Below are 23,620 nucleotides of genomic sequence, written 5' to 3' on the forward strand. Positions count from 1 at the left end.
ATCTGATCATTGTTCGATGCATTTGTGCTTCAGTAATAGAAATTGTACACACTTGTATATGATTACAAATAAAATTCTGTTTTTTCACAGCTGAGATATGGGAATAAGGTGCGATGTTCATACTGAAAAGCGGTTTGGACTTTCCTGACAGTTTTAGGGACTTTTTGTTTCAGTTTGACAGCCCTCTGTCATTATGAACTGGCACTGTACGGAAAAACAATTCGTTGAGCAAATAATGACCCAATTTTTTAGGTGAACTGTTTCTTTAAGCTGTATGAACTTTTTCTTTAACCACCCACAAAAGCGACACAAATGTTCAGTAAATTCACCGCTGACTTTTAAAATATTACTGTCGACTCATAACATGCAAAAGTAATGCTATATTTGGCCAATATTTTTTCATTTGGTGTCAATACATCCAATAAGTGTCATAATAAAGTCTTGAGATTTTGTGTGTTCCTACTTGGAGCAGCACTCTCTGATTTTCGCTCTCGTATAAATATTTCATGCAACGATGATTTTTTTCCACACTAAAAAGGGCACGAGTGATATGCGCGATGCCTGTGGGTGTTCTTGGGTAGCAAATGAGAAGGGCTTAGTTTTAATGATGTCAGGATATGCTCCTTGCTTCTGTCGGAGAGCACAGAAAGATGGAGATGGAAATAAGGGCTTATCCGAACAGGGATTTCTGAGGATACATTCCTGAATTTGCTCCGATCGCTCTGTTGGGAAGTCTAATGTGGATCTTTTAGCTATCAGGGAAGATGGGATGCATTTTAGGCCTTTATCTGTTCTTGTGTAAAAAGATTAAAAATATACTAAAGATCTTTTTGTATTGTGTTTCAAGTGAGTTTGTTTTTTCTTTTCTTGTTCCAGGTCTAAACTGGGCCTTGATAAAGAGCCGGGCCTGATCCACCTGGAGACCAGTATCTCAGAAACCCGTAAGTCAGACCGATGTCCCCGGATGTGCTTTCAAGAAGTTAGAATTCAAACTCAACACAACGCAACAGTTAGATCAGTGGTTCCTTTTTTTAATGAAATACTAAAATAACATTCAAATCAACTTATTATATTGAATATTCCTTTGAATATACATGCAAAAAATTAACAAGTGCAGATTTTAGTGTTCAAACAGCACAATGTTAATATTATAATAATTATTAATAAAAAAAATAAAAATTAATAAAATAAAATAAATATATACATGAATGAAGATGACCATTCCAAATTTTGGAATGGTCATCCAACAGCAATGTGAAAGACTGACAGCATGACAAGACACATGAAAACTGTAATGAAAACCGAGGTTATCACAGACAAATATATTTTATGAACTTTTCCTAAAAACATGTACACATATGACTGTTGTAAGTGAATATGAACTTGCTTTCTTTGCAGTATTTGAGATCTGAAAAATATAGAGCATCTTTTCTGTTGTTTTGACATTTTTCTCCAGTTTTTATTTTCTGCAAATAAATGCAAATAGAAACAATATTTTTATTTGACATTTGGGAGAAATATTGTTAGTAGTTCACAGAATTAAACAAAAATGATAATTTTACAAAAACGCATACCTATAAACTAGTAGATTCAGAAAAAACAATGTTCAGTAAATTGACCGCTGACTTTTACAATATTAAGGTCAGTGTTGGGTGTAACTAGTTACTAAGTAATTAGTTACTGTAAATTAAAGTAAAAGTAAAGTAAAGTAAACTAAGGGATTACTCTTATTTTTCTGTAATTTAATTAGTTACTTTTGATGTAATTAAACTAAATACTTTGTGTAATATATGCGTGTGCAATAGTGGAATTAACATAAAAATTCAAAGTCTAACTTTAAAATTAATGCTTTAATGTATAATTCTCACATTTGTAATACTTTGGTCAGTTAATAAGAGTACTTTATGTAGTTTATATTATTTAGTGAATTAATTAAAAGAGCCGTTTCATGTCTATCCTTGAATCACTTAACTAATCAAGGTTGATATAGGATATAGGAAGTAATTAGTAATAAGTAACTAAATACTTTTTGGAGAGCATAATTTGTACAGTAATCTAATTACACTATTGAATATGTAATTAGTAACTAGTAATTAATTACTTTTTCAGAGTAACTTACCCAACACTGATTAAGGTTGACTCGTAACAAGCAAAAGTAATGCTATATTTGCCCAATATCTTTAATTTGGTGTCAATACATCCAATAAGTGTCATAATAAAGTCATGAGATTTGTGTTCCTACTTGGACATAATAACATACTGTAATATAAAATTAAGAGACCATTCCAAATTTGTATATAATCAGCATATCTAGATGTTTTGTGTCCATTCCAGTCAAGTGTCTGTTCAATTTCAGCAAAACCAAACCTCAGGAGTGACAGAAAGTCATCCAACAGCAATGTGAAAGACTGACAAGACTCATGAAAACTGTAATAAAAACCGAAAAATATATTTTATGAACTTTTCCTAAAAACATGCACAAATATTACTGTTGTAAGTGAATATGAACTTGTTTTCTCTGAAGTATTTGAGGTCTGAGAAAATATAGAGCATCTCTTCTGTTATTTTTGACCTGTTTCTCCAGTTTTTATTTTCGGCAAATAAATGCAAATAGAAATAATATATTTTATTGGAAATTAGGGAGAAATATTGTTAGTAGTTCACAGAATTAAACAAAAATGATCATTTTACAGAAACGCATACCTATAAATAGTAAATTCAGAAAAAAATTGAAGTAGTCGCTTAATTGTTTTCCACGGCTGCATATACATTTACATACATTAAATCTACACCTTTGGCAGACGCTTTTATCCAAAGCGATTTACGTTGCATTGTATTGTACATTTGTTTTTGACTATGCGCAATCCCCTGGGATCGAACCCATGACCTTGGCATTGCTAGTGCCATGCTCTAACCACTGAGCCACAGGAAAGCTTTGTGGTTATATACTGTATATAAAAGTATATTAAACGTATTACAAATTATATGATTTGTTAAAAAACAACTTAAGATATAAGGTGTTGCAAAATATTAATGTAAAATATAGTGCAATGTTTGCTATATTAAGACGATATTCTTTATGTGTGCAGTCTGTGTGTGAGTTCAGTGTACAGATGTGTACGCCATTGAACAATGTTATGTTATAGAGTTTAAAATAATACAAACCAAGATGCAAAATGTTCATTTCTGCAACAACAAACTCATCCGATTACAACACAACAGCGCTGGAGCTGTCATCAATAATGAACAGTAATGAAGCAACATACAGCACAAATTGAGTTTTGAACTCATATTCCCTTTGATCGACAGAGCGAAAACAGCCTGTACTTTATTGCTTATTGCTCCTGTCATTTGCTTGCTGGATGAGGGTATTGTCATTTTCCATAATGATCTTTTGTCTTTGCAGAGGCTCTTTATGTCACGTGCAAACTTCAGAACTGCACAGATGCTAACAAGGGCAAACCGTTTCCAGGATACATTGACCCTAACTCGCTCGTGGTCCAAGATGAGTATGTGTTTGTCCAGGTGAGCACTTTTCAAGTCGAATTCTTTCATGCATTTGATTCAATAATGATTCAATTAACCGTAATATATAACATGTGATATGACATAAAAGTGATTTAACAGTAAACTGAAATGTATTGAGTATCGTGACATGTATCTCAAGCTGTATCATTGGTCAAACTCAGCCCTAAAATCGGGCCAAGCAAACATGTTTTCCACGTTTGTACCTTTCCTGGAACCACTCAAGTTGTCACGTCTTACTAATGTTTTCCTGTCCTGTCTGCCATCCCGTCATTACCCAAGGTGTCAACCGGTGGTCGTCCAATATACTACGTGTCATCCAGACGGGACGTGTTTACGCCTATGAAGCTTCCCAAATACACCCTTCCGAAGGTAGAGTGCCTCATTCACACTTGCTCGACGGAAACTCAAAATCTTCCACGCCGTGACAGAGTCAACAATCAGTGCTATTTCCGTCTCAGATCAACACATCCCTCGACGTTAGCCTTTGAAGCGTCAAACCTTTACAAAATCCGCTTTTCCCCCGAAATCTGGCAGGCTCTTACGAGGACGCAGATGCTGCCCGGGTCGTTCGCCTCTCAGGGCGTCGCGTAATTATTCAAAGCGTACGTTCTCATGACAATTAAACGTTTTATTCAATCAAGCTCTTCACGCTCCTTAAAGCACGCGCCCGGCGATCCTCGCGCAGCTTGTGGTAGATGAAATTCGCCAGCATGTGGTTCTGTTACGTCGCCCGACTGACAAGCTCAATTTAAGGCTAATAAGAATATTTGCTGTACGACAGAGCTGCGAGGAAAACAAGGCGGGTGATAGCAAGGTCTGATACTGATTATTAATCGGATTCGGCTCAGCGGGGTGAGACCGCCACTGCTCCCCAGCTGTCCCCTGCCATCCCGGAAATGACATTCATACTCAATCTCTTTTGATTAGAGGCAGAAATCACATTAAAGGTTAACGTCGTCCTACGTTGATTTATGCAAATGAGAAAGGTAAAGGTATTTTGATGTTTTGAATATTAAAGGATGCTTAAGTTGTTGGGAGTTGGCGGCCTACTTCTTTCTTGTTTTGATAGAAGGCTTGTTAAAATTTCACGCTTATCAGAACGCGCTTGTGAGAAGTCAAATGTCACGCTGTGGGCTGGTGTGTGACGTACCTCGCTGGACTCTTAGTTCATCTTACATAATTTCACACTTACCATTTCTTTAGCACTCTTTACCATTTGCATTGTTGCAAAGCAACTTCACAAATAATACATTATGGAACAGACAGTAGAGAAAACTAGTATAAAATCTAGAATATAAATCAAGCATGTGCCAGGCAAATACACAGATGGTTATAAATCAGCATTTGAATAACACCAGAGGGTGTTGACTGCTTAATTTGTGTTTAGATGGCAAAAAGTAGTACATAAAATATACCTTAGTTAGGATCTCACAAAACTGACAAACAGCACTAATTAGAGACATCTGTCTGAAAATATCTACGTTTCAATTTGTCTTCCAGGGTCTGCATGTGATCAGCACGGATGAGAATCGTGTCGTGGCGGCAGTTCAGGAGTGGAACCAGAATGACACTTTTAACCTTTACGTGTCGGAGTCTGGAGGCGTCTACTACGCGCTGGCTTTGGAGAACGTCATGAGTAGCATGGGTCCTGAGGGAAATGTCATGATAGATCTATATGAGGTACCTGTCTAAAATAGAACTGTGTTTTTCTTTTTGCCGGATGAAGATTGCAGGGAACAGCACCATTTCTGTGACTGTGTTCGGATTTCTCGGGATATTAAAAGCGCGTGCAAATTGAACACGCTAATGAATGCTAAATGAGTTTAATGCTAATTGAATTTACTGCACTGCTAATTGATTGAGGTTTTCGCTACATCCTTATCAATGGATTATCTAAAGAGCGAAGAATTAGGGATCTGCTCTCTGGAGATGTTTTTCTTTGTATATTTAATTCACGGACACAGTGTTAATTCGGGAAGAGATTTTGTGCTAGATTAAATTAACATGGCCATTAATGCACTATGGATTCATTTGTTTAGACCGTGTAAACAATATTCAGCACTGTGCTTGTTATTCAGTTGGTAGCGCATGACACTAGTTATCAGTGAACATACAAACAAACAGAGATGTAAAATAGATGTGGATAAAAGCGTATGTGAAATGAATGAATATAATAAACTTTGTGTTTACATTGGTTAACGTGTATTGTAAAGCATCAGGGTAGTACGGAATACGTAAAAAATACATTGAAAATATTTTGGTCACACTTTATTTTAAGGTCCAGTTCTCGGTTGTAGTAAACTATTAACTACGACTTTTGCTTAGTTAACTCTTAATTTGTTGCTTATTAATAGTTGGTAAGGTAGTTGTTAGGTTTAGGTATTACGTAGGATTAGGGATGTAGAATATGGTCATGTTGAATATGTGCTTTATAAGTGCTTATAAACAGCCAATATGCTAATAATAGGCATGCTAATAAGCAACTAGTTAAGAGTGAGAATTGGTCCTTATACTAAAGTATTACCAAAAGTTTTACATCATACATTTAGACAAAAAGTAAAGAGAGTTTCATTTCTTGTCAAATATTAATAGGTCTTTCTGTTCATCAGAAATCACCTCAAGCAACAAGTGACAGTATTTTTTTGGGGGGGGTAGCAAAAACTTATGTTTGTCCTGACAAAATATCTCGCATCATTTGTTTGCAGATACCAACAAAAGTATTTTATCCTCTGAAAACAAATCTAAAACAGAGCAATTTTTCAAATCAATTTTAAAAAATAACTTTATGCTACAATATAAGATTGACCGTAATACTGTAATAACTATTTGAGAAAGGAACTTGCACAACTGCAGATGAGTCTGATATGCTGACGATGCAAAGCCAGCGCAGCGGTGATTAGCGTTCTGTTGCAGATTTCTCCTCTCTTGTCTCTCACGGATCTGTTCATTCGCTTCTAAATGAAACGCGGCACACGGCCGTGCATTCCAACACAGGCCAACGGGTGTCAAGCTATCTCCTGATCAAATAATTAAACTGTTGATGATAGCAACCCCAATGAAATCACATTTGGCCCTCGGATTGGCCGAGAAGTCCAGTGACTTGATTGAGGTCATCACCTCCATGTAACATATGCTAAAATCCCTGCTGTCGTCTAGATTGAAATATTCGTCAATTATTGAACAGCGAGGCCCTGCCTCTACCTCTTTCTAAAGCTTCTCGGCCCTGTAGAGATGTCACTTCGGCTCAGAACAGACACGGATCACCCTTACATACTCTCATTCCATTCCACTCCAATACATTTATTTTACCAGGAACGGCTATACATGGACGGAGGCTTTTTAGAGGTATGCTCGGTCGGGTTTGAAAACAAAGCCTTTGTGCCGTGTGAAAGAACACACGATGAATCAAATGTATTATATGGAGTTATTTTATATAGGAGGAAATTTACAGATTTGTGATCTTGTGCTCATTATGACACTGCTTGTTGTTTCTTAACCGTAGGTGGCAGGGATTAAAGGAATGTTCCTGGCCAATAAGAAGCTAAATAATGAGGTGAAAACGTATATAACGTATAACAGAGGCAGAGACTGGAGGCTTCTACAGGCCCCGTCAGCTGATCTCAGAGGAAACAGCGTTCACTGCATACTGGTGAGTCAGAAAATGGAATAATTATTTAGCACCTACATCTTACAGGGATAGTACACCTATAAATGTAAATTCTGTCATCATTTATTAAAGGGGTGATATGGTGCGAATACGTGTTTTTCTGTGTCTTTGGTGTGTTATAAGTTGCCCATGCATGTATTAGACACATAAAATTTCAAAAATGAAAGTGTCGGAACAAAAGATGCAAAAGCGAATGCTCACCCAGACCTGCCTGAAATGCCTCGTGTAACCACACCCCCACAAATCTACATCAGTTCGTGGTATGATTTGACTAAGACCGCCCAAATGTATACGCAAGTAAGGTGGGCGTACCTGTCAGCACAATTGCTTTGGAACCTGATGTTCCCAATATGGTAAGAGGCGTTACATTTCCGTCACACGCTTGCAGTATTCGACCAATCACTACGCACTGGTTAACTGGCCAATCATAGCACACCTCGCTTTTCAGAGCGATGAGCTTTGTAAAAAATCTGCGCGTTTCAGAGAGGCGGGGCAAAGAGGAGATACAAACATGCACGGTATGTGGAAAATACAGCGTTTTTGAATCTTAAATCGTGTATACACATTGCATTACATCTAAAACAAACGATAATATTCGTTTTAGCCGTGTCATATGACTCCTTTAAATCATTATGTCATTCTAAACCTGTTTATGACTTTTTATTCTGTGACACACAAAGCAAGATATTTTGAGAAACGTCTCAGTGGTTTTGTCCATGTAATGCAAGTCAATGGGGTGCTATGTTTTTGTTTACCAACATTCTTCAAAATATCTTCTGTGTTTTGCAGAAGAAACAAAGTCATACAGGTTTGAAATGACATGAGGGTAAGTAAATGGTGAAAGAATTTCCAATTTTAGTAGTCGACATAATGCGTTTTCCTGTGGACATGGATGTTTTAAACAGATCTCTATGGAATCAAAACAGCTTGTCATTTTAAATGACGAAGCAAATATGTCATACCGCGAAGATATTATCCATCCCGAAGAATGGCCTTCCGAGCCCCCAAAATGCAAACAAAAATAATTACCCTTTGATAAACCCAACTAATTAATACTCCCACTGTTAGCCCTGCCTTCACCATCCATTACCGGGCTATTTGTTAGTAAATGTCAAAGTTTTAATAAACCCCAAAACAACCCCTGCAACATGTGCTTACCATTGGCATTTCCACGCTTGTAATGAGAATTGTGTCACTAAAGGTTATTCCAATCAAAATTAATGTTGGGAGTAGGAAAAGTCGCCAGCCTTTGCCGTCATGGGATTTTTAATGGGATTTGATTCTAGCCCGAGCGCGGTGGCAGTTTGGTGCAGGCCACACAATGGGGGTTGTATCGATTTGCAAGCCCCGCGTGACGTAGATTTGTTTGTTTTTGTTGCTTTCAGCCGTACTGCTCCCTGCATCTTCACCTGCACGTGTCATCGAACCCATACACGTCCGGGAATATAGCCAGCAGAGAGTCGGCACCTGGAATCATAGTGGCGTCAGGTGAGTGCCATTATGAAAATGTAGCTGAACTTGTAGCCTGTAGCTGTGGGAGCACAGAGTTCATGGGTTTAAATCCCAGGGAACACAAAAACTCTGTAAAAGCATCTTTCAGCTACATAAATTGAATATAATAATCACAATATCTTGAAGGATAGTTCATCAAAATAGTTGTTTTTACTGTTAATAGTTCAAGGGACATTTCACCCAAAAATTATTTATTTGCCTTCATTTATTCGTTCTCGGGTTGTTCAAATCTCTATAAATTTCTTTGTTCCGATGAACACAGAGAAACAATTTGGAATTATAATGGTCTTCAAAAGTGCCCCAGAGCGTTTTTTTCCCCCTATACATTCAACAAAGAAATTTATGAAGGAACTTTTCCTACTATATACAGATATGTTCCTTTAAAGGCATAGTTGACCCAAAAATGAAAATTCTGTCATCATTTATTCACCCTCATGTCGTTCCAAGCTCTTTTTCTTCCGTGGGGCGCAATAGAAGATATTTTGAGAAATGTCTCAGTGGTTTTGTGTCCATACAATGGAAGTCAATAGGGGCCAGTGTTGTTTGGTCTTCAAAATCTCTTATTTTGTGTTCGGCTGAAGGAAGAAAGCATATATTTCAAGTCTCTTGAATGCTTATGACAGTTATTCTTGAAGAAGTTAATTTTGCACACAGATATCTCTATGTAGATCATAAACAAGATTAGTGTCTTGCGAGCGTAAACAAATGCGAATGCTAAGTGAGATTAGCGACGGAGAGCATTTATGTGGTTATTATTTTTTCTCCATTGTTTCTTATTTTCCAAACCGACTAACTCTTCCCCAACTTCAAACTTCGTACACTTATTTTAAAAGATTGAAAGCGCTTGTCACTTTTCTATTTTTCTCCCTCAGCCTTGTGTCTTCCTTGACGTTCGCTATATTGCCCCCGGATGCAGGCAGATGAAATATACGTACATTTCTGAATAAGTAATCCAAAGAGGAGGGCGACTATTAGATATTAGTCTCTAAATTGACATTTAGTTGATTGATTCGATCGTATGAGAAGACTTTCCTAACTTGCTTTTTAGATATAAAGGGTTTTGCACGCTTGTGTTTTATTATCTTTATAGTGCTACTATGAAACATACCAGTAATTGCTCTTCCTCTTTTTTTCTTCAGGTTCAATAGGTGCAGAGTTATCGAGCAGCAACGTTAGCATGTTCATCACATCTGACGCTGGAAACACGTGGCGACAGGTGACTCTGACCGGGGGCCGTCCGGGCAGATGGGGTCAGGCAGTCATTTTAGCACCGATGCGTATCTTTGATGCATAAATCCGCGTACCACATGCGAGCGCTGATAATCTAATGACACGTTGAGAGAAAACTCAATTCAGTGACATATATTGATACCCGTGGGTGCGTATTTGCTGATGTGATTGAAATTTATGGGGCCAGCTGTCTAATTAAAAATGGAGAACTTAAATAATTAAGAGAAAATTGATGTGGCGAAAAAAGCTAAAGCATGCTGTGGGGGATGTGATTTTTGATGTCATGTATCTTGTCAGTAGGAATTACAATCACTCGGATTTGAGAAATAACATGACTTCAAGGACGGAAGACCTGCGGTTGCCAGGTTTCATCTAATCAAATTGAAAGCCCTCCCAGGAAGAGCGGAGAAAATGAAATATTGTCATAACTCATCTGACATAATGAATGAAAATAACATGGGGTCATATTTAAAGGAGCGCAGTAATTTGGTTGTTTATGTTGCGCTGGATGATACATCAAGGGTTTTGGACTTCACACCTATCAAAGGCGTGCAGTAACAAATTGGTCCAGTAATAAATTTGAATAGCGGTTGGTCGTGTGATCTTAAAATGTCTTCCCACAACTAAACGCACAGCACCAAACCTAGTGATTTTAGGTTATGTGATCCATCTTTATATAAATGAAAATGAGAAAATTATAAATCAAACAAAGACACTCCTCATTTTTTATGGATTGATGTTGATCAGATTAAACAGAGAAGCTGGCATTATAATAACTCCAGTTTGGCTTTGACTGATACAACCTTTCCATCTGGCAGACAGGCAAAGTAAAACAAAACAGACTCATAACACAATATCCCGCTAACATACAACCGCAGAGGGTGCGGATTTCTCAAAGCCCCCAGTACATGTAAAATCATTAGCCTGTGAAGTACTTAAGCCAGTCACATGGCATTTTAATCATCGTTTTCTCCACCAAAACAAACTGCCGTGTGCTAACTACTTGAAGCCCTAAGGCTTGACTCCATAAGAATTCACATCAACAGAGACTCACAGCACATATGCTTTAACAGAGCTTTGGGGCAAATGTATTACTATTCAGGGCCTCCAATGTGGGTTTACAGTCTGTTTTAGGTCAAACTAGCAACCCCCTCATCGTTACCTAAAAATCCATCGCAAGGCATTTAATAGTTAAGTACACAGCTGGTTTAAAACTGTTGCGCTACATTAGCACTTCTGTAATGGTGACTGGAGAGAGATTGTTCCTCCAACGCTGCTGTTTTTCAACCAAACTGATGTCACTTCCTGTAGGATTGTGGCCTTAAGGAATTTGCTTTTGATAGTGAAGGGTGAAATGGAAGTAGTGAGGAATGGGATGGATGATTAGGGAGCATTTTAATGCTTGGACGTCACGATTGACCTTCCACTGAAAAGATTAGTTTGAAACACTACAAATAGAGAAATTGAATGAATAACACCAGTTTTGTCATTTTTAAAGGATTCCTTGGAATTTAACACCTGGGGACTTGATGCGATTCCCAATAGTCAGTTATAATACGTTAATATCGTGATATTTTGTTATAGATTATAAAAAATGAAAATAACAGATTTGTGTCCAAAACATTAATTCATTTAAATTTTGTGATGTACCGTGAAATATTTGTAGCCGCATTTATAAAATTAAAATCTTTACAAAAAATATTTTCAATACAGCAGTATCATACAATTGGGAACAATATTTACACAAACTAAATTAGACAATTTGTTTCCTAAACATTTACAATATTCAGTAACATTTGCATACAATTGTGCATAAAATATAATTTTAGGTTAAAATGATCATTTCAAAAAAGGAATTAAGCCAAACTCTAAGTGAAACTCTATTTCGTAAACCACAAGACATATTTTAACGCAGGTCAAAGGTTAGCAGCTCAACCAATACAGTAGGATTGAACATTGAATGTCATATCATAAAAATTTCGCCATAATCTTTATACTGTAATCGCAATATATTTTTACATCCCTAAAAAGTCGTACAATTATTTAAACTTTCAATTTTGTCTAATTGCGATATCAATAGTTATTAGTAATCATATTAAACTAGCATGATTGTTAATATTTGATATATTGAATATTTTGTAAAATGTACTGCATAGTTGGAATGACATATTGGACATCTGGCACGCACACAACATGTATATTCCAACACAATATCGCAGGAATTTAAAAGTAATTTAGCTAATTCGTATACATCCGTACAATCTTATTTGTGCAATTTGCTTTAGTGCCAGTGATGTTAGGTTTAGGGGAGGGGCTTCAGTATTGCTGTTTTTTCTAATAATCATACGTTTTTGTACGATTCAGATTGTACAAATTTATTCGAATTAGCCACCTTGTAAAATAGTGCAGATTCCCTTGAGATCAAGTTGTAAATTCTGTATACTGTGTAATGTTCATACCAACTGTCTTTATCTCTGTTTGTTGTAGATATTTGATGAAGAGTACAGTGTGCTTTATCTAGACCAGGGCGGGGCTTTGGTGGCTATTAGACACACCCCTCTTCCCATCAGGCACCTCTGGTAATCCCATCACACACACAAATATCAATAATAATATTTCACCCATATATGTTGGATAGATGAGCCAATGCAATCACACCGAGATGACTCGCATAGTTACGAAGAGTGTGAATATTCTCATTAAAGCCAGCAGACTGTGTAATACTTTTTGTCTAGTAATCTAGATTAAATGTCAGAAAGGATGCAGTAAAGCTCTGTTTGAATTATTTGCCTGCTGTGTCTTTGGAAACGCAATCTTTTTTACATTGTGTCAAAGCGTTTGCTGGTGCTTTGTGTGCAGGTTGAGTTTTGATGAGGGAAGGGTCTGGAACAAATACAGTTTCACCTCATCACCCCTATTTGTGGATGGAGTGTTGGGGGAACCAGGCGAAGAGACTCTTATTATGACGTACGTATGATAAATAGAGATTGATAAGTGATTTGTGAGTTGCTTTGGACAAAAGCGACTGGTACATGAATAAAAGTTAATGGTCATTTTTACTTTATAAACTGCTAGAGACTATTATAAAATAATATAAAAATAAAGCTGAGGAGATTTTTTACCTCCCCATCACAAATAACGCTTTATAACATTAAAGTGCATTTTTCACTGCGAATTGATTGGATGTGTAAAAACAGCTGTTGCATTGATTTTGAAATGAAACTGGCAGCAGACTGACAGTTGAAGGGAAGGAGTTAACGGATGCTTTGGCCAAGCCGTCTAATTTACGTCATTTGAGATGGATAGTCGTTTCGGGGGGGGGTTCATTTTCAGATTTTAACTGAATATTATGAGGGTACATGAATTTTAAAAAGAAAATGACCCACATTGATAAGTTATTTACTATAAATGCTGCAATATTTCATGAAAAAAATAAGAATTGTCATTTTTAATTTCGCTGGGACTTTAAATCCATCACACCAAACCAGGCTTCACTTTAAAATCCTCTGCAACAAGCCCAACCTCAAACTATTTTGAGAAATATTGCATGAAGTTTTCTCTCGTAGGATATTCCTAGATACCGTCTGCTGTCTTTCTGACAAGCCCCTAAAAGTGTCACACAGCTCTTGAATGTCAGCCTTTCTCGATGTGAGTTTCAGACTTTTTGTTGACAGTTTGACGCAGGTTTCCACTGATGCGGTTTGACACGGATAACATTGCTAAGCATTTCCTCTTCCTGTCCGCTCGGCATCGTTCTAATCATTCGAGTCACTGCCGTCTCCGTGTGCCACTGCTCGCCAGACATATGGCGGCTGATTCCGTGCCTTTGTTTGCAGGATCTTCGGGCACGTCAGCCATCGCTCCGAATGGCAGCTGGTAAAGATAGACTTCAGGTCTATCTTCAACAGAAGATGCGTCGAATCTGACTATGTGCCATGGAATTTACACGACCAGGTGAGATCCACCATATGTGAGGATGAAATCGCAAATCCTGTATTTGTTTCTCATTGAAATCACATGTAACTCTTAGATTCTTATAATAGAGATGCCATTTGTACCTTTTTGGTTAAAAATAAAACATTGGTGTTTAAAATGGTTTCCTTACCTTAGCCCGATTGACAATGGTAAACTCATAATAATGACTTTCTATTTTGCAATTTTATGTTTTATGTTAAACATGCATGGCAGTAGAGAGGCAAAAATGACAACATACAACTTTAAACCTCCTGTTTTAGTTACTGTACCTTTAAGGGCTCCAGTTAAATGAACTTTATCATGATTGGCCGAATCTGAATAGATTGATGTAGCCAATTATGTGTTAAAGGGAAAGTTCGCCCAATAATAAAATTTCTGTCTTCATTTACTCACCCTCGAGTTGTATGAATGTATTTGTTCTGATGAACACAGAGAAAGATATTTGGAAGAATGCCTGTAACCAAACGGTTCTTGGCCACCATTGAACCATAGTGGAAAAATGACAATGTTAGTCAAAAGAGCCCAGAACTGTTTGCTTTCTTCAAAATGTCTTCTTTTGTGTTCTACAGAACAAAGAAGTTTTTTTCAGATTTGGAACAACTCAAGGGTGACTAAATTAAGACAACTGGTTCTTTAATATAGTCATCCACGTGTTGTAAAAAAAATGTCATGGAGCAAACCTTTTTTCAGCTTTGTTTCAATAAATGATTGTTAACTGTGTAGGAAGTTCACAAAGTTATAGTATGTTTTTTATAGAACTTTTATTTTGAAAGATAAGGATACATTTTATTTTTCATGGCATGACCCCTTTAACAATAGGGCAATAGGTCTTGTAAAATCTTCAGATGCACCAATTTGAATTTGTCTCTCGGTCAGAAACAAACAGTTTTTTAGCTTTGATAAAAGGTACAAAGGTATAAACCAATAAGAAATATATAAAAACAAGCTTTAGACTGAACTACACATCTACCAGCATGTCGCGCTAGCTCCATATGCCTCAAACTTTTTACAAAGATTGTTTCTAACCGGCCCTGACATGCCTTCCTACCATCCACGGTTGAAACTATATTTGAACAGCTGGAATAATATCTGTCCCAGAAGTCAAGCCAGAAGCAAAGTGTCCCCTGACAGAAAGCTAATAGATTCAAGTCCATCAGCTGTATGTATGGAGACGGTAGAAGACTGTCCTACTTGTACCTGAAGCCCTGTGAAACTCGCTGTCTAGAGGCTGCCATTACCGTGACAAACTTCGAAGAAGTGGAAGACACAAAGACAACAGAAGTAGACAGTCGACAGAAAAATGTCAAAGTTTGGACTGTTAAAACTGAAGTCCTGGGGTTTTTTGATTGAGCCGGGATGTAAAGTAACATGCTGATTAGGTGAAACCCTGCATCGTGTATCTAAATCTACCCGACCGAACGTCTCGGCACCTGACAGATGCGCTGCGGGGTTTTATTGCTGCGTTCTGCGCCAGTTAGTCTGATAAATATAAACCACAGAACGAAACAAAAACGACTATGCGACCAGCAATGGACCTCTGCTTTAAAACAAAACTTTTTCATTCAGCCAGCACAAATGCTGCGCCCGAAATAAAACGGCAGTATTTGGAACAATAGTTCGGAGGAAGCGCGTTATCAAGAGAGCAGAAAGAACATCTTCATTGCAAAATACAAACGTAAGCGAGAGGCCTAGCACCCTGAAATCTTTCATAAAAAGAACCCTGCAGAGTTGGAATGTGAGAGATGAAATATCGAGTACGATGAGCGGAAATCTTTTTTTTCTCCTCTTTGCTGTTTGCTCTTTTTAGTCTCTCTCTTCTATATTCAGCATGATGAGCACATGCGTATTGTTATGAATTATTAATGTGAAAACTGAAGGAGAGCGGAGAGAGAACAGCAGAAGTGAATTGTGGAAAATATTTACGTTTGGTATGTTTGTGTGTCTGTATGTTTACGTGCTGTAGCGTGAACACTGCCTCATGGGAGTGAAGAGGGTCTATCGAAATTTGAAGGCCGTTGCGAGGTGCGTTATGGGTAAAAATTACTCCGTCACCATGATTTCCGAGCCCTGTGACTGCAACGAATCCGACTTTGAGTGGTAAGCGAACAAAAGTTTTTGTTTTAATCGGTTTATTTCAAAACCTAAGTGAGCAACCTTTTTGTCTACCACCTTCATAGGTATAATATCAGTACAGCTTAAAGTGTAAATATACACTTAATTAATGTTTATTAAAATAGTAAAAATTTGACAAACTTTGAGCTCATCATAATGCAGTGCCTTCTCTGCAAAGGACACATGCTGCCATACTTTTATATTCATATTCATATTCATCCTGCGGTAAAATTCAATTAAACAAAGAAGAATCACATGCTGAGCTCATGTCATTTAAATCAAACTACACATAATATATGCACAGACATACGCCGCAAATTCACTATAATTTCACTAGGTGACAACCCATATGTCTACAATTCACACCGCCCACTGGGAAAAGGACAACCAGCTTTAGTGTTTTAGTGAAGCGGCATTGATGGGCGTGCTCTTTCTCACGCTGGCTGGTTGGCGCGTGCTCTTTTGCTCGCTGGATGACACGTGGGCGTGCTTTTCCGGGAGAATTGTCTAATAAGGGACTAAGAGTACCCTTGTTATGAAACCCGAATAAATGTTCGAAAAAAAACTTTCCGAAGGACTGAATCAAGCACAGAAATACTACGTCATACGTTCAACTCGTTTTTTTGACAAGTTGCCCATGTTCAGCTTGAGAAGCCAGCACGTTTAACAGTGTGAAGAAGTCAGAATGCATGAAATAGCCTGTTACCTCCGCTTTAAGCTTTTGATCTGCATTCCTGTTGCTGCCCCTTGTCCTGGAAGTTTGCCCTCTGCCCTCATTTTGCCAGAAATTTGCAAAGTTATTAATGTTGTTTCTGTAAAGTTCCAAATACGCAGAACCCTCGAGGCCGGACGGAAGAAAGTGTGAAAGTTATTTATCAGGAAGGAAAATGTTATTCGTTTAGCTTGTCATGATAATTGGTGCACTTTGTTTTCCTGATTGGGGTTCAGTCGCATCGTAGGACAAACAACTTCGGTCTCTGGTTCTCACGAAACCAAACTGTAACAGCAGCGTGGTTGCATGATACCTTTATGAACATTTACCATGGTTTAACTATAGTAAGCATTGTTTGTAGGGGGGAAAAAATCGCAAAAAAAACACATTTTTGTGTGTGTGTAATTTTGCAGTTAAAACTACGCTTACAAAAAAACTGTAATATTACAGCAGCAGCTGGGGCAGCAGAAGAAAAACGTAAAATATTATTTAAGTATAATGAAGTTTACATGTTTTTTATGTTATGTTATTTTATACCCAAGGTGTAAATCTGCAGTCTATTTCTACAATTTGACATTTTTACCGCATTTCAAAAATATGTGATTCCTCTGTACAATTCTGTAAAATAAAAAAGTGAAACAATTACCGTTTTTACAATGTATGAAGATAGAAATGGTCCTAGACCACACTTTTACCATAGTCGGTTTCAGCAGCAACAACATACATTAAACAAACGTTATGTGGCCCAAACTTAACTTCCGGTAGACCTCCGCAAAGAATCAATAACTGTTGAGTAGTTCATAAATTGTAAAAAAAATATATATTTTATAACCAAACACAGAACGGAAGTTAACTTCGGGCTCGGCATGTGCGTCCAATGACACAGAATTTAAGCAAACTATAGTTAGTCTAAGAAATAATAGCCGAGCCACAAGCGTCAACGTACACTCGCCTCCTCTGCCATTGGTCAAAAAACAATCCCACCCATTCCACTGGTTGCCAGAATGTTGCTATGCAAGGTACCTCAATTAATTAGATGAATGTTTTGCTAGTGCCATTTTGAATGCACATTTCAAAGGCGATAGTTTACAAATAGTGAATAGTTTGTTATCGTTGTGCACCAATGAACATGAGAAAAAATCTTTCTAGAAATCAAAAGTAGAGAGCTGTCTGATGTTGTCATGTGTTTTTGTGTTTACAATCATACAATCTTTATGTGTGTGTGTGTGTGTTTTTGATAGCGATTATGGTTTCGAGAGAAGATCTGACGGTAAATGTACTCCAGCATTCTGGTTCCTCCCCTCCTCTATGTCTCGAAGCTGCACCACCGAACACACGTTCCTCAACAGCACCGGGTGAGATCTTGCGTACTTCTTCATACATTATCACTTTATATATTTATAGTAGGCTATATCATATTACCACCCTTTAGGCTGATCAACGGCTCCATTTTTTTTTACAAATATTTTTTATTAAAATGTTTGCCATCTGTTTTCTCACATGTGTGATGTGTGACTTACAGTTAAGCACACTGCTTCATTTCAATGTGTTTGTTATTGAGTTTTCTAGGTTAATCATTGCAAATGAATAATTTAATAATGAAATGAAATCATTCGTAATATGCTTTGATGTGTGTTCAGGTATAGAAAGGTGGTGTCCAATAACTGTACAGGCGGCGTGATGGAGCAGTACACAGCCCGTAGGCAAGTGTGCCCCAGCCAGGCCCCGCGCGGCCTTCATCTAGTGACCAGTGAAGGGAAGCTAACCGCTAATCATGCTAGCAATGTCACCTTTCTCGTCTTCTTGGAGGAGGTATATACCCATTAAACAATCTAAACTCATCATAGATTCATTTAAAACTCACAAATGAGATCTTTTTCATAGACAGGAATGAGAAATAATTGAGATCTTCTTTTGACCCTGTTAAAAAAAACTGGAAAGGTTTTGAAGCATGGTAGCTTAGGACCAGCACTTAAACCAGCACAAACCAGCTACCATGCTTCAAAACCTACCTCACCAGCATATGCTGGGTTTTTTCAACGGTAAGAAAAAAGGGCCACATCTCCTCTTAATTTCTTAACAATGTCTCAAACGGTGCTCATATGTCAACAGTTGTCTTACTTTAGTCTATTCTCATATGGAAGTTTAGTTGAAACATCTGATAATACGTTATATGAAACGTAACTGAGATGTCACAAAAGTCTCCTGAGCTTTGAAAGCGCAACCTTTGAACAAAAGAGATCTTCCTCTGGGAAGCTCGGGTTTAGTTTGAGATTTTGAGAAATCCTCCGAGAGTGTCCAAGACAGGCACATGAATCCACATCTGAGTGAGTTTTACACGTTGAAACTTTGAGAGGATCGTAAGCCGAAAGAGTTTTGGTTTCTGTCTAAATGAGTTATGCTGTGGTATTTAAAGGATGTGTCTGCACTGATGTGAGTTTAAGTTCATATTTTATTGTGTTTGACTCCACAGGTATTAAATCAAAATGTAGTTAATTGTAATAGAGATCAGAATAGACATCGGTGTTGGGGAACTAAAGCTAGTGGTGCTAAATAAATGTTAGTGTTCAAGTAGTGTTAAATATTAAACAGGGGTGGAAAAATGTTGTGATGCAGATATTGATTATCAGGGGCGCCGCTAGCAGTTCTGGGCAGGGGGTCCCCCCTTGGTCCGTTTGCGGCCCCTGCTGGGTATTATACAACACATTAAAAAAGCATAGTGTGCATTTTTTGCCAAGTCATTTGAAGTTGTTATTTTAATATTTTCGGTTAGTGGTGAACTGGGACTGTAATTTAACTTCAATAAACTAAAATGATTTTCAGGCCCATGTGCAGTACAAGACCAGTGTGAATGAAGAGAAATGGATTCTGCTTCACTTTTTGGTTCAGAGAACTCGATCATCGAGTCGAGATTTTATTCCGTGTCATTGGCACTGAAGTTGACCGGAGACATCCTTTCATGTTTTCCAGGGCGATGGATCACGAACCAGCATCACTGTGGATTTCGGAGACGGAAACGCCTTCACTTACTCCAACGTGAGCTCGATCGAAGACGGGATTAAACACATCTACAAGAACGTGGGAATCTACCGCGTGTCAGCAACAGCTGAGAACAGTCTGGGCTCTGAAACCGTTCTTCTTTTCCTGCACGTTACGTGTAAGTTGGGATTTGGGAGAGAGAGCATCGATATGCCTAACGCAGACGGCCATAACATATTCTGCCTTTTTATCCTTAATGTATTTAAAGAACGCGCTGGGCCTGAACTCATTGACGGTTTATTGACCAGAAAAATCTCATTTGGCCTTGGTCGTATTGTACTCGACATTAACCGGCCTAGATTACAAGCTCATGGTCTCCAACTGGACCAAGAGATTGAAATCATCCTTCTTAGTTATTGCCAACAGACACATCAGTGTACCTTGTAGATCCCGAGGACCCAAAACATCATCCAGGTCAGGTTGTTGGAGAAATGAACTTGACTTTTTGGAGGTAGAAGCTGTAAAACACAATCACCTTATTTGTTTCAAGTTGTATAGAGTCGACAGTTAGTAGACTAAACACAAAAAGTTATTCAACAATTTTTGCCAGCTAGAATTTAAGGGTTCAGTTTCATTTTATTTTATTCTGTCTATCTTGGTAGCATCGATTTCAGATGTACTTGACTCTGGTTGGTCATTTTACATGTTTTTCAAATGGCTCATTTCTGCGTGGGTTGTCACTGGCAAGTGTGTGCACCAGACTATGCCAATAACTTTGGCATTACAAAAAAAACCTTTCTCTTCATTTGCTCTGTAGATTTTGTACGGATTGTTGGAAGTTGTTGCGTTTAACACATTTTGAGACCAGATGGACTGGGTTTTGTATCTTTTTGAGTACCGTAGTCTGTCTGCAAGGAGCTGTCACAGATCCGCGCTAACAGAGAGCTTATTGAGCGTTTGAATTCGAATTTTCGCCCTTTTTTCACGTCCACCTACTCAATGAACTTACCACCCCCTGCCACATCCAGGCAGACGGATGCCTCACAGTGACTTATTGATCGGGGAGAATGAATGCTTCCAATCTGTCAATCCTGCCATGCCAGGGAAGAGAAACTGAGCCGCCGGAGCACGAGATGAAATGTGCACGCAGATGGCTTTGGGTCCATGGGAGAAGTATTTGTGAATGAATACACACAATATGTTAATAATTGTAAGGGGTGTTAAGTTTGTTTGGTAGGGGCCTAAATTAAATTGGAGATAATTTAGTAATAAAGCAACATTCGCCACACTTTGTAGGTATAAGAACATATGCCACACTATACAGATATTCGGTACATTATGATGTTTGATGTGAATTTGACCATACAAGGAATACAAAGACTTTAGCTTGACCTTTGTTAGATGTCCAGTCTGGATTTCATTTACGTACAGTACTGTACATTTATCTACTCTGTTTATATCGTCTAATTGTGCCTTTTCTCTTTTTTGCCTTTACGGGATCAGGTCAGCTGGAGTCCATTCACCTCTCCGCCCCGTTTGTGTCTGTGAAGAATAAAGAAGTCAATCTGACGGTGGTTCTCTGGCCAAGTCAAGTGGGAACGGTCACCTATATCTGGTGGTTTGGGAATAACTCTGAGGTGAGGTCTCGCTGAGCATCAAATGCCAACTAGTACACAGATTGCAAGGCGCGCTTGAAAAGATTCAATTTTGCTTAAACCAATTGGAAACATAAATTAAATTTAGAGCTGTAAAAAGATTAAAGTAACAAAATGAAATCTTGTGATAAATCCTGTTAATCAATATTTTACTGCATTCCGTTGTTTTTCAATTCATTTATGTAGATAAATCTTGAAACAGAAAATACATACAAACATGCAGACATACTGTATATATATATATATATACATTATATATATATATATATATACTGTATATATATATATACAGTGAGGGAAATAAGTATTTGATCCCCTGCTGATTTTGTAAGTTTGCCTACTTACAAACAAATGAAGGGTCTATAATTTTTATGGTGGGTTTATTTTAACTGATAGACACAGAATATTTAAAAAAATCAGGGGAAAAAAATGTTATATAAAGGTTATAAATTGATTTGCATTTCAGTCAGTGAAATAAGTATTTGATCCCCAAGCAAAACATAACTTTGTACTTTGTGGAGAAACCCTTGTTGGCAAGCACAGAGGTCAGACATTTCTGATAGTTGGTCACCAGGTTTGCACATGTGTCCGGATACATTTAGTCCACTCCTCTGTCAATCTTTAAGGTTTCTTGGCTGTCGCTCAGCAAATTGGAGTTTTAGCCTCCTTCACAGAGGTTCTATAGGACTAGGGTCTAGAGACTGGCTAGGACATTTAATGTGCTTCTCCTTAAGCCACTATTTGGTTGTCTTGGCAATATGTTTTGCGTCTTTGTCATGTTAAAGGCTCATCCATGACCCATCTTCAGTGACCTAGTTAAGGGGAGGAGGTTCTCGTCCAAGATTTTACGGTACATGGGCCCGTCCCTCAGCCCCTCAATGCGGTGAAGTCATCCTGTATACCTGTAGCAGAGAAAAAGCCCTAAAGCAGAATGTTTCCAACACTGTGCTTCTCTGTAGACATGATGTTCTTGGGCTCATAGTCAGCATTTCTCTCCCTCCAAACACAGGAGTCCATTTTGGTCTCACAGCAGTGCCAGCACTTTCGCCAAAGCCTTTTCTGAATCATTTTTATGTTCATTGTCAAACTTAAGACGAGCCAGGCGGGCCTTCTTGGGCAGGAGGACCTTGCGGGTGCTTCAGGATTTCAGTCTACTGTGGCATAGCGTGTTACCAATGTGTTACCAATGTTTTGCTTGCTAACTGTGTTCCCAACTGTCTTGAAATCATTAACAGGCTTCTTCCGTGTAGTTCTGGGCTGATCTTTAACATTTCTCATGATCATCTTTACCCCATTGGGGAAATATTGCAGGGAGCTCCAGAACAAGGGCATTTGATAGTTATTTTGTATATCTTCTATTTCCAAATAATCACACCAACAGTTGTCTCCTTCTCACCAAGCTTCTGTCTGTAGCCTATTCAAGGTTTGTGCAGGTCTCCAATCTTGTCGCTGACATCCTTTAAAACCTATTTGGTCTGGACCATGGTGTTGGAGAGGTTGAACTGGAAGATACAGATTCTGTTGGCAGGCATCTTTTATATACATAACAAGCTGATTTAGGAGTACTTTCTTAAAGTGACAGGACTAATCTGTGGTCCATATAGGCACATAACCAATCTGTGGAGCCAGAATTCTTGCTAGTTGGTAGGGGATCAAATACTTATTTCACCGACTGAAATGCAAATCAATTTATAACCTTTATATAACATTTTTTTCCCCTGATTTTTTTTAATATTCTGTGTCTATCAGTTAAAATAAACCCACTATAAAAATTATAGACCCTTCATTTGTTTGTAAGTAGGCAAACTTACAAAATCAGCAGGGGATCAAATACTTATTTCCCTCACTGTATATACTGTATAAACACATAGAAAGTGTAGATTTGGTGAGTATATCAAGTCCCATAGCCAAGCAAACTAAAATCTATCTGCATGCATTTGGAACAAAGGCTGTCCATTAAGTCAATTTAGGAATTACCGCGTTTTGTAAATACTACTGATTCAGATGATTAAAAAACAAAGTTTTTATTAAAACAAATAAAAACCTGTATTTAAATTCTGTAATGAAGAATTTCTATCACAATTCAAGCAGAAATGATGATCTGAATGTTTTAGCACAGCCACAGTATTTCAGTTATCGTCGCTCTCCTTCCAAAACATTGAATGTTACAAAAAATACTTTTTTTAAATTAATTTTGAAAAGCTGTGTTTGTCAAAGTTTACAGGCACTTTTAATACTTTTTATTAGTTA

At 37.8% G+C, this 23,620-nt stretch overlaps 1 protein-coding gene across 4 annotated transcripts in view; it reads left to right on the forward strand.

Annotated features, from left to right (window-relative positions):
* The window catches only part of LOC130552705 (VPS10 domain-containing receptor SorCS1), a 150,583-nt gene that overhangs the window by 116,573 nt on the left and 10,390 nt on the right, over positions 1-23,620 (forward strand). For all 4 annotated transcript variants that reach the window (XM_057331195.1, XM_057331193.1, XM_057331194.1 and 1 more), the window contains exons 6-20: positions 877-941; positions 3,407-3,525; positions 3,808-3,897; positions 5,029-5,208; positions 7,031-7,177; positions 8,581-8,683; positions 9,847-9,923; positions 12,425-12,516; positions 12,797-12,904; positions 13,774-13,891; positions 15,876-16,009; positions 17,978-18,091; positions 18,377-18,548; positions 19,707-19,893; positions 21,219-21,352. In XM_057331195.1, the coding sequence (XP_057187178.1) occupies positions 877-941; positions 3,407-3,525; positions 3,808-3,897; positions 5,029-5,208; positions 7,031-7,177; positions 8,581-8,683; positions 9,847-9,923; positions 12,425-12,516; positions 12,797-12,904; positions 13,774-13,891; positions 15,876-16,009; positions 17,978-18,091; positions 18,377-18,548; positions 19,707-19,893; positions 21,219-21,352 (1,840 nt within the window). The remainder of the gene's footprint in view (positions 1-876; positions 942-3,406; positions 3,526-3,807; positions 3,898-5,028; positions 5,209-7,030; positions 7,178-8,580; positions 8,684-9,846; positions 9,924-12,424; positions 12,517-12,796; positions 12,905-13,773; positions 13,892-15,875; positions 16,010-17,977; positions 18,092-18,376; positions 18,549-19,706; positions 19,894-21,218; positions 21,353-23,620) is intronic.

The sequence above is a fragment of the Triplophysa rosa genome, linkage group LG4, assembly GCF_024868665.1.
Source record: "Triplophysa rosa linkage group LG4, Trosa_1v2, whole genome shotgun sequence".
NCBI classification, from domain to species: Eukaryota; Metazoa; Chordata; class Actinopteri; order Cypriniformes; family Nemacheilidae; genus Triplophysa; species Triplophysa rosa.